This window comes from Lissotriton vulgaris, chromosome 11 (assembly GCF_964263255.1).
Source record: "Lissotriton vulgaris chromosome 11, aLisVul1.2, whole genome shotgun sequence".
In the NCBI taxonomy this organism is placed as follows: domain Eukaryota; kingdom Metazoa; phylum Chordata; class Amphibia; order Caudata; family Salamandridae; genus Lissotriton; species Lissotriton vulgaris.
Window position 1 is genome coordinate 962,283,195 of NC_141699.1, and position 12,077 is coordinate 962,295,271.

A 12,077-nucleotide genomic window follows, 5' to 3' on the forward strand; every position below is an offset into this window, starting at 1 on the left:
CCGCAGTGGTTACAAGTTTAAGATTGCACTTCTGCCTTTACTTCATCTGGAAGTTATGAAATAGTTTGAAGATCCCCCAATTGTTTCAAAGTTAAAACGTATGACACAGTTTTTGCTATGATTTCTGCATTGTCCGCAGCTCCTTTTTCAAATCATGTGCTTCTGTCTGCGCTTATGCTGCGACTACTAGATCGCCCATATTTGTATTCCTTATACGGGCTTCCACACTCAATTTTGCATATATCGTGACTGTAATAATCTCCAAATAAACGCCAATTACTGTTAAATTGGCAAGGCTTATAGCACTTTATCTCCTCATACAACGCTATAGCAACCTGTCAGCGTAACGTCTTCTTGGTTACAACCTTTACCTCTCTTCATCTCTCTCTTTCATTTCACCTTAAACCTGCATTGTTAATACTAGTATATATACGCTTCACTAATCACTGATTGATCGCACTTGTGTTTAATGTTTTTCATTTTCAATTACTTTTACTCTCAAGAAGTTGACTCATGCCATTACTAATTATCATATTTTTGTTTCTTGTTTTTAAGCCTATTAGGGCACAACAAAAAATAAATATTTAATTTAATACTTAACACTTAGTGATATATTTTCCAGTACACAATGATATAAAAAAAACGAAATTATTGATAAAGAAAATACCTACAGACTCAAACTCCTGAAGGTATCGTTTCTTGTCTCTCTTCCGCTACCATTTAGCACCTTTTTGCGTATGAACAACCCTTGATATTCTTCTCTTTATTTCTTATTATATAAACCAGGCACATTTATACATTTTCCTTGTCAACAACTTATGTGACTCAATAGAGCTCCAAAGTTATTTAATTTGTGTCCCAAAATCATAGCCAGAATATCTTTTCTAAATTAGATGAAGTCCTAATAGGTATGAGTATCAAACCTTCATCAATATTGCTAAAACACATCTTCGTTGTCACTATACTATCTCATACTATAACCTTCACTTCATTCTATACTAATTGTTAATCACCACCATTCAGATATTATCAATCTGGGTTTGTGTTTATTTATAACTGTATGGGCTCTCACTAAGAAAATTGGCACAGTAAGTAGATCCCACATAGGCGAGACCAATTGCCTTTGCCAGTGCTTTGGACATAATGTTTTCTTGGTCATATATAAGGTAACAAAAATACTTCTAGCACTTTTTTATTACAACTTTTCAGCATGCTGCACAGCAGCCACACTTCTCTACAGCACAGCTTAAGCACATTGGCAAAGTCAATAGCTCTGGCTAAACACTTATAAGACCCCAAAGGCAAGACCTTTTGGGTATGTCAATGCTTGTTTGAATAGTTTTTAATGGATTTTGGTTAAAATTGGGATAAACCAAGGAAAGATATTACTTCAACTTTGTTGGAAGGCTGTGGCGAATTGACAATTGCAGAGATTAAATTAGGCTTGTGCTTAACTCCACCGGACCAATCATGTGACCTAGATATTCCACCTTTTATTTGAAAAACTTGCTTATTTCCCTTTTTAGGATTGAACTGCTTGCTTGGATACTGTTAAGTACTTCCTTTACGAATTTCTTGATGGCCTTCCTGAACTTCAGAGAATACCATTGCATTGTCCTAGAAGGCTCCTACACCTGCCATACCTTCATATAGTTGATTCATAACTTTCTGAAATACAGCTGAAGCTGCATTTAGGCCAAAAGGCATGCAGCCAAATCTAAAAGACCTCATTAGAGTGATGAAGGAATCTTGTGAATCCTTTTGCAACATTATCAGTTGATAAGCGGCTGTAAATTTGAGTGTAGAAAATATATTTGCTTTGTCCAAGGTGGCTACTAATTCATGCAAATGGGGTAACGGTTGACTTTCTACAACCACCTGCCGATTTTACTGGCGTTAGTCAATGCATAGTCAAATCTCGCCTTTAAACGTGAAGATGCTGATATGGGTTCTATTATTCCTTCTACCTGCCAATTGTTCAATAAATTGTCTACTTCCTTGCAAGCGGAAAGAGTACACTGCACACTTTCTGTTTGACTGGTACAAAATGTTCTTTTCGATCAATGAAATGTTGGAAATCCTTTACTTTTCCTAGTTTCCTAGTTTCTCAGTACAGACAGAACTAAGTTATTGTAGAATATCTTCAGGATCTGCTTCAGCAACAGTAAACACATATGATGCCTTGCACTAACACTGATATTTTGTTCTTTAGTCCAACCTAATATGGAGATTCCACCGTTGACTCTATAATCTCTATCCTTGGCAGTTCTGTAATTAAAAAACGAGACGTGCGTTGAAGACACCCTCATGGTAGATTTTATTCTCATGTGCACCTGCTGTAACAAAGCTAGGTTGAAGTGCCCCTTAAGATTGCAGAATGTCATACACTTCCTTTGAAATTATTGTAATGGGTGATCCAGTATCAACAAGAAATTCCACTACTTTCTGATTGACAAAGAATACTTTGCTTGCTCATTTGTCTTGTACTTATCCAAAATTGCTGCCATCGAAATGAGATCTCCGAGATGTTCATTCATTTCATTCACCTTACTGTCTCCTTCTTCGACCACAAATACCTTCCTTAGTTGACCAATTACACAACATACTTATGGTTACTGCATTTGCAAAGATAGCATTCATTCTTGCTATCATCTTCATGTTTCAACTTTGGCTGGATGTTTTTCCTTTTAATCTTTGAAATTTCATACTTGGACATTGGTGCACAGCAGGTTTATGTCATCAGATGACTCACCTGGCTTATTAAGCATTTTGATGCTTTTGTTTGGTCGTTCGTAATTTTTAGTATTGATGATCACTTTTTCAAGACGTGGTCCATCTAGCATAATAACCTTTCTTGTGCTTTTATACAAGTGGTACACATAACCATCTGGCATGTATCATTTTGTCTGCGTTATAGAAAAAATAGAGATGCCAATATGCGTAATGTTGTTGCATATGCTTCTATGGATTGACCCTGTGACTAGTACCTATAATAGAAGTTATGACATTGCATAATAACACAAGGTTATGTTAAGATATTCTTCTATTTATGCGGAAAAGCCATGCACTAAGTTGGCCAACACCGCACTGAAGAGTGTGGTGATGTTGGCGTGGTCAGGGGCACAGTAGGCAAGGTTTCAGGCCTACTCATGACAGGCAACAGTAGCAGAAGAACAGCAGACATGACACAATCACACACTCTTCGCCAAATGAGCCCTGTAGGAATCACTGGAGCATCAAGTATTTTAAAGTATTTATTAAGCCTCTACACACATTGCTAGTCAACACTTAAATGCCTCCCTCAACTGTTCTCTCCCAACCGCCACAATCAACATTCTAAAGACTAAAGGCCAGTGTTTCATGTGCAGAGGAACACAAGGAAAGAGGAACAGTAAAGGAAAGACTGATAAGGGTGATAATAAGGGGAGATGTCAAATCACCAATATGAATAAAGTTAATACACAACAGCACTTGATCATGTAACATAGTGCTCCCCTAGGATGTTCAGAAAACTGAAAGGTGAAGCGCTGATCCTGTGCTTTAATAAAGCCTTGTTATCATTGTTTGATTCTTTTATCGGCAAAGCCTTAGTAGGTAAGTAACAGGTGGTACTACCAATTCATCAGAGGATGAACCCTACGTCAGTCAACCCTGTGCTGCTTTCTGCCCAGTATATTGGAGTAAACAACTCTAACCCCCACTCTCCATCTCTAGAAGCAAAGGGGTACTTGGTGCTGAGGTTCCAGGATCTCTGGAAGAAGGTTTCATATGATGGGGCCACCTGACCAGGGTTATTCCAGGTCTTGCTGGAAAAAGTTCTATATACCCTCTACCACACAACACCAACACCTGAGTGATCAATTGAACATTGGTTCAGGGCCATTGTTTCTGGACTGTTCTGTTAATATAAGGCAGTTCAATGGCTAGTTGTTGTCCTGAAATTTTATTTTGGATGGCATTTACATTTGTGACCTTGAAAACAAGGCGAGGGGCCCCCCTACTCAAAAGGGACAGGGCACCAAACAGTCTGAATAGTCAAAAATTAGCTATCCCTTTAGAGACACTAGATCAACCACATATTCACATACAGATACACCCTACTAATGGTCACAGTCAACAACACCTCACCAAGGGAACACACTAACTTAGACCAGCACTAGCCCACCATTCTTAGGCCATGGCTCATCATAATATTTAGTGGCCTTGGTGAGGATAAAGCTGAGGGACACCAGGAATAGTCCTGGATAGAGGTAGAGCTAAATAGGTCACGTCGTATCAGCAAGTAAATGTCTAATATTTTTCAAAAATATGTGAATTGTGTTAGTTACTGTAACTGTATTTATTTAGGTGTGAATGGTCTTTTAAAATGAGTAGCACTGAAAAATGACAGTAGAAAGAAACAAATACCAATCCTCAAAGAACGTTCGCTGTTTAAAATCTAGTCTATTTGTTTTAACAGTTTATGATCTCCAACTACGTTTTTGAGTTTACACCTAAACAAAGTACCTACATCTCAGAGCATCATGGACCAACATATTCCCATGCACCCCTTACCAGAAGAAATACAGAAGGTATGCTGTTTGCTTAAATTCTGTCTGTGCTCTTGAAAACATGTATAATATGTAAGAGTTATTTGAGGAAAAGACTATTACACTAAATTGTAATCATGCTAATTTGAATATTTGTTTGCAGTCTTTCCACATTGAATATTCCCTCCATGAGTAGGAACAAAGGTCATATTTTTTGTGTTTTATTACAATGTAGCTGACTAAAATACTGTTGTTTCTTTTCATTCTACATGTTAATGAGGTCATGCTAAGTTACGCTGGTTGTTAGTGTAGCATTTATTCTATTCTATTACAGTTACATTCATATATAGTACTTCATACCCATGACAAAGCACCAAAGTGCATTTCTAGGAAAGATAGCACCCTGCTCCATGAAAGTGCTTTGGCTGGAAGAATCTGGGTATGTTACGTGGCCCACATCATGGGCAGTGTTTTGATGTTGTGCATGAGAATCAGAGTGCTCCCTTCACATTTTGTTGCTGTACCAGGTGTAAATTGAATCGAGAACGAGTGTGAGATTGACTTCTTAAGCATTAGGTGCTGGTGAACTAACAGATAGACTGTGAGCAGTGTGGTGGCGTATGTGGGAACATTTTTGGCATCACATGTATGTGTGTTTGTGTGGTAGAGACTTCACAAGACATTTTTAGGTCTCGCCTATGCAGCGCGCATGTGCTAGGAGAGCCTTTAGCCGTCGCTCTGCTCTTTTTGAAGCACACACTCGTGCTTGTGGCGGCATCACCTTGCGGGAGCGAGCAGCGGCACGCATGCTAATTGGCTGTTGCTCGCTCCCGCAAGGCGGATGGTGCCACAAGCACAAGTGTGCTTCAAAACAGTCATTATTGCCTACGTCATTGTGCTACATTATCGTTGTTCAATGCTCTCCCAAGCGCGCGCACACCATTCGCGGGTGCACCCCTCCGCCTCTCTCGCCCTCTCTGAAGTCCCTAATGCTGCAGCCTGCATGCCTTTTTTTTTTTTCAACCCGAGGCACGCGCGCTTATTTTCAGCATCTGTATCATCGCTTTTAAACAGTAACATTCCATAAAAAAAGATTGACTGGCTCCCACACGCTATTTTATTAGCTATTTGGCCGATGTTAAAGTGCAGTTATGTTATATTTTAACTCTAGCCCACTTGCCAACTTTATAATTTAAGTTGAAGCATGTTGTGTTATCTGCGTTTGCATATAGTGTGCGTTCTAGCATTACTGTGGCTTCGTGGCACTAAACACATAGGTTGCGCTATTCCACTCCTACTGGAATATAAAATGTGGGAAGTCGCGTTGTTTGAAGCCTATAGATCAAATACTTGGCAAACACTTTACAGAAGAACCAGCGCAAAGCCATGTCATTAAAGGTTACATCTCTTCAGCTATCCTCTTTTATGAGGAATTGGAGTTTATCTTGCAGAAAGATAATCACGGCCATCTGCGAGCAGTCTTGAAAAAACCTCCAGATTAAGATGCTGTCACTGCCCAGCGCCAGGGCTTTGCAGAAAATATGCAATACTTCCTCCGAGGCTTTGGGCTGTCACGCCGGCTGTTATGGGGCCACAGTGAACAGCTTCAATATGTTTGTTTTAAGAGGCTAAATGTTCTCATTGAACAAACGGTGCCACCTGCTCGGTTGACGGGGTGTCTTCCTGTGAACATACCCAAAACCTGGCAACCTCACCAGAGATGAAATCACCCCTGTGAGAAACTGTTGAGCAATCAATCACCCGAGATAAGCATAACTGAAAACCTCCCAACCAATTATTTTCATCGTAAGCTAATGCGAGCGAGCAAAAGGCTGCCCACCAAGGGGTCGAGACAATAAAACCAGAAATGCATGCAGAGCTTCTGGGATCATTCTAGACTCGTTCTATCTTCACACATTCACTATGAAGTTAAATAATCCCCTAGTCGGTTATCTATAGTCAGTCATCCAATGCAAAATGTGCTCAAATCCTTATCTGTGTTTTTCACCTATTTGTTCATTTTCACTTAAAAGCTGCACGAGGCAACCATGCACGGCACAAACAACTGTTGCTAACAGCTACAATATGTTGGATACCTTTTTCTCCTGGCCCTGTACAGTGACTTCCTCGGCTGCAGATTCCATGGCTGGCTTCATCCCATCCACCAACAAGTATGGAAAGGGGCGACCACTCGGTCCCCCCGAACGTATGGTGGAGTACCCCGATCCCCCGGGAAGCCATTTTGGGCGGGAGGCGAGTCTCGGCTGGTATGCCCGAAGCGGCGTAGCTGGGGCGCGCCTTTTCCCGCCCAAGAGGGGGCTGTCCTAGACACCTACACCGTTGGCCACGCCCCGTAGGCGGATTGGAGGAGGGTACACGCCCGCCCGAAGAAGGATAAAAGGAGCAACAAGCCAAGGAAGCATCCTCTTGTTCCTGTGCTCTGAAGCTGCACCTCCCCGTTGCACGTGAGCTCGAGACGGAACGAAGAGCCAATTTTGAGGATTTAATTTTGTGTTTCTTCTTTCAGCGAGTTCGAAGCTTCCTGACTTAGGACCTCGAGGAGTATCTGTGGACGATGCCTGGCAAGAAGGTCGGAAAGAGGGTCGGAACCGACCAGATGCTTCGTATGCTGATAAAGGACATGGCGGATATGAAGAAGCAGATGGCGGCAATGAATGGAGCGGGTGGACCAAAGAGAGTCGTCGGACCAGCATTGCCGGGAGTGGTCCCTAACGGGAGAGGTAGAAGGCCCAAGAAGGGGGCATCGGGTGGGGAGGCCCCGGTTCCCGAATCACCTCCAGCGAACCCGGTCACCCCGATCGAGGCCCCAGTTCCGGTCCCGAACGCGGGACAACCGATCCCTGTGGTGGTCACTCCTGGGAACAAGGAAGATATGCCTCCTGAGCTGGCTGCCCAGCATGGTTGGGCAGAGAGAATGAGGAGGCCACGGCTGAGGAAGCCAGGTCGATAATGAAGCAGTTGCGGCAATCGAAAGATGCTGTGAAGGCACCCTGTCCTCTTGTTTCCCCGCAGGCTCCCGTGGAACAACCAGTATCGGGCGTTGGGTCGGCAGCGACAACGGTCACAGCTACCGGTCCAGGTAAGCAGCCATTGCCAATGGCGGGGGAGGGATCGGTACCCTCAAGGAGGGAAAAAGTCGTTCAACATATCCCAATTGATGTGAAAGAGAGGATTTGGGCGGATAAATATGTGAATATGTTTTCCTTGTTGACCGATCACTATGAGATTGAGCATGTAAAAAACCAGAAAGAGTTTTTGCATCCTAGTGTATGGCGTGCAAAGATGGCGGGTTTCAGAGTAGATAAAACGATCGCCAATTGGGCCAGAGCGTTTGGAATGTTCACTGCAATTATGGGGGAACGTAGGCCCGAATTATTGGTTGAATTAGCCGTTTATCAGACACGTATCATGGAATTTTATGAAACATACGGGGGCAGTAAATGGTGTTGTTATGATAGCATATTCCGTAAGTCCAAGGAGCACGACTCATCCCTGACGTGGGATTGTTTCGACTCCATTTCCTGGCAAAAAATTGAGAGGTCGAGCACGGCGAAGTCGCCATCTTTAGGCAGAAACGGGTTTGAGCCTTCCCGCCATTCTTTGGGGGCGCCCTTTCGAGAGGGGATAAGCAGTGATCAGATCACAAAGAATAATGGCAACTCGGGTAAGAAAGGGGTCTGCTGGAGCTTTAACAGAGGCAAGTGTTCCAGGCCACAAGGTTCTTGCAGGTTCAGGCATGAGTGTGCAGGGTGTGGACAGTCCTCGCACCCCGAGAGTATGGGCAGAGCCAAGACTGGTGATACGGGAGGTAGAGGAGGCGCCAAACAGGTCTAAAGTAGACCAAGGGGCGTCATTACCTACCCCGGTTGATATTATGGCACTGATCCCTTGGCTGAACGAATACCCTGATCATATCTCCGCCGGGGTGTTGCGAGACGGTTTCTCATATGGTTTCCGCATCCCGGCGGGGGATTTTCGGGGGGAAGCACAATGTAAGAACCAACTATCGGTTCAACAGAATACGGCGGTGGTACAGGCAAAGATTGGGAAGGAAGTGGCCCGAGGTCGGGTTGCTGGACCATATGACATACCACCGGTTGGCAATTTTGTTTGTTCACCTTTGGGAGTGGTCCCCAAAAAGGACCCAGGGGAGTTCAGGTTAATACATAATTTGTCAGCTCCTAGGGGCCTTTCGGTGATCGATGCGATTGACCCAGGAGTCTGTTCGGTGCGGTACGCATCCTTTGATGAGGCCGTCGCCATTTTGAATCGCCTGGGGCCCGGAGCGCTGATGGCTAAATCAGACATCGAGTCAGCGTTCCGATTGCTCCCGGTACACCCAGATGATCAGCGTCTCCTAGGTTTTATGTTTCAGGGACGCTATTACATGGATAAATGTATGCCAATGGGTTGTTCCATCTCTTGTGCGTATTTTGAGAAATTCAGTAGTTTTTTGCAATGGGCGTTCACAAGAGCCACGGGCTTTACGCATGTTATGCATTATCTTGATGATTTTCTGTTTCTGGGGGCAGACGGGGACACTGAATGTACACAGGCCTTGAGGGAATTCTGTAATCTGATGGAGGAGTTTGGCGTGCCGCTGGCACCCGGTAAGACGGTAGGGCCATCCACTACACTCGAGTTTCTGGGAATTGAGCTCGATTCTGTAGAGGGGTGCTTCCGCTTGCCCAGAGAGAAGGTGATGAAGTTCAGGGCCTCGCTAAAGACTTGTCTCGGCGAAAGGAAAGTAACTCTTCATCAGTTATAACAGGCTGTGGGTCAGCTTAACTTTGCCCTGAGAGTAATACCGATGGCTCGCCCCTTTTCCCGTTCTATCGCACAAGCCATGGTGGGCCTCAGGGAAGGGCACCACCGCACGAGACTGTCAACTGAGGTTCGCCAGGATATGCTTATATGGCTGGCATTTCTGGCGGATTTCAACGGTCGAGTTGTGTGGACCGAACCACCAGTTTCATCGGAAGAACTGGGGTTGTGGACCGACTCGACGGGGAGTGTAGGTTTTGGTGCGATATTCGGCAATCAATGGTCGGCACGAACCTGGCCTGATTGGTGGCACGATAATGGACTCACTGGTAACATTGGGTTTCTGGAACTCTTCCCCATTCTGGTGGCCTTGGAAACTTGGCCAGAGGGGTTTCGTGATCGCTCTGTGGTATTCTGGTCTGATAATATGACCGTGGTTGAGTGTATCAATAGTCAGGCAGCACGCTGCAAATGGATTTTGAGATTACTGAAGGAAATTGTCCTGCTATGTATGAGACTAAACGTCCACTTTAGGGCAAGACACGTGCCAGGGGTACTAAACCAGGCCGCTGATGCGCTCTCTCGTTCCCATATGCAGGCCTTCCGGGGTTTTCTGCCCTCAGCGGACTCGGTGGCGGCACCATTTCCCGAAGCTCTCTGGTCTCTCGGGGCCCCGGATTACAAAACCTCGTGGGAGAGAGTCTAGCACCCAGGACAAGGAAGGCATATGAAGGGGCGTTCCGTTCTTATTGGTCCTTTTTGGGTTCAGCTAGGGGGGAGCACTGGGGGCAGGAAGAGTATGTCCTGAAATTTCTGGTATCTTTACATCAGGCAGGCAGATCAGTGGCTACGGCCAATAGGCACCGGGCCGCCATTTCTTTCATGGCACGGGCTCATGGCTGCGTGGGTGGCAACGCCTTGAGGGTCGCAGAGTGGATGAGAGGCACCCGATAGGTTTGGAAAGGTTGTCCCTATTAATGTCCGTACTTCCTGCGACATGTTCATCTCAATCAGAGACAGTGCTGTTCCGGGCCGCTTTTGCATTAGCATTCCATGGGGCTATGCGGGTAAGCGAATTGGTAGCGAGGAACAAGCAGGATACGGGGGGAGGTTTGTGTCGAGATCACATTCAAATTAAGGGGGAGACAATGGTAGTCTCAATTGCCAGATCCAAGAGCGATCAGGGAGCGATCGGGGACAGTGTGATAGTCCAGCGGATTCCTGGGTCTCCCATGTGCCCGGTGAAATGCGTGGAGGAGTATTTAGCGCAGAGGGCGGCATCATGGGGGGGGAGCTTGCTGAGACATATCGACGCCACCCCACTGACCAGGTTTCAGTTTCAGCGGGTGTTGACAATGGCAATCGCGGCAGCGGGCTTGAACCCGGGCGATTTTGGAACCCACTCATTCCGGATAGGTGCTGCTACAGAAGCTACAGCCAGGGGTTTGAGTGTGGATAAAGTGAAACAGTTGGGGCGTTGGTCCTCGAATTGTTATAAGAGGTATGTGCGGTTGCACATGTTGTGAAGCTAATGTCATGCACTCACGCTTCTTGTTTTTGTTTGGTTTTCAGTTTCGCGAGCAGGCTTTGCGGGGCGGACTGTGCAGTTGACCCGACACCTGGGGACCAGCGGTCAAAGATCACCGGCTGAGAGAAGAGTGGTGTGGGTCGTCGGCCACTCATACGTGAGGCGTGCCGCAGACGTATTCAAAGCAGGTGTCATGATTCACGTGGCTGGGGAATACGGGTACAGGGTGACCTTCTACGGAAGGGGCGGGCTCTGTATTGACCAGTTTCAAAATTTTATGGAGGGTCTGTTAGGGCGGACAAGGTCACCGCCGTCTGTAGTCATAGTGCATCTTGGGGGCAATGATTTGGTGACTACGGGTCGGCGAGTACTTCTCGAATTAATTTTATCCACAGTAAGTTGGTTGGCGAGAAGGGTTCCGGGGTGCACGATTGCATGGTCCCACATGATTCCACGGAAGGTTTGGCGGGGGGCTATGTCTGTGCCAGCTTTGAACCAGTCGGTAAAGAAAGTGAATAATAAACTTGGTAGGTTGTTCCGGACATGTACATTGCATTCTATTCCTCATGGATGTATCAGGGGGGACCATATGTACCTGGAGGATGGGGTTCATTTGTCCCGGGAGGGGAATGCTTTACTCATAGGAGACTTCGTAGCTTGGTTAATGAGTTTGTGCAGCCATGACCTTTAAGTAGGAGTTCGGGGGGGTCCGGATAGCCGGTCAACTATCCGGCCTGTGGCGGTAAGGTCATGATCGGTGAGCAGTAATTGGAAGATCCCTAGAGGTGGGGCGTCACCCATTATGGATGGGAGCGCCCGGGGGGAGGCGGCCATTGGCCCCTCAAACGGGGAGGTGGTCCCCTTCTAAGGATGGGGACGCCGAAAGGGAAGGCGGTCAAGGCCCCTCCCTGGGGAGGAGGGGCTATGGGCCCCTCCTGGGAATTTCCCGGGGCTAGGACATCTGCGACGGCAGATGTGGTGAGCAGTGTGGGGTGGGAGGGGGGTCTACGCTACCTTCTAGACACCTCACACGAGTCCTCGGACGACCACTAAGATGGCGTCGAGTAAACAGGGGCCCCCGTTAAGACAAGGGAAATCGGAAGTTGGCACAGAGGTACAGTCCTCTGTGCGTCCGCCCCTCACAGGTGAGGGGGGAGTTCTGGTATTAGGGATCTGACACCGGTTACGACCTTGCCGTTGGCCCGTAATGTTAGGATGTACAATTTCAATTTTGA

The 12,077-nt window shown here is 46.0% G+C and overlaps 1 protein-coding gene across 1 annotated transcript in view; it reads left to right on the forward strand.

Moving 5' to 3' along the window:
• Positions 1-4,473: 4,473 nt before the first annotated feature.
• The window catches only part of LEKR1 (leucine, glutamate and lysine rich 1), a 581,209-nt gene continuing 573,605 nt past the window's right edge, over positions 4,474-12,077 (forward strand). Inside the window, exon 1 of the mRNA XM_086944128.1 lies at positions 4,474-4,571. Coding sequence (XP_086800254.1) covers positions 4,524-4,571 — 48 coding nt within the window. The 5' untranslated portion in view covers positions 4,474-4,523. The remainder of the gene's footprint in view (positions 4,572-12,077) is intronic.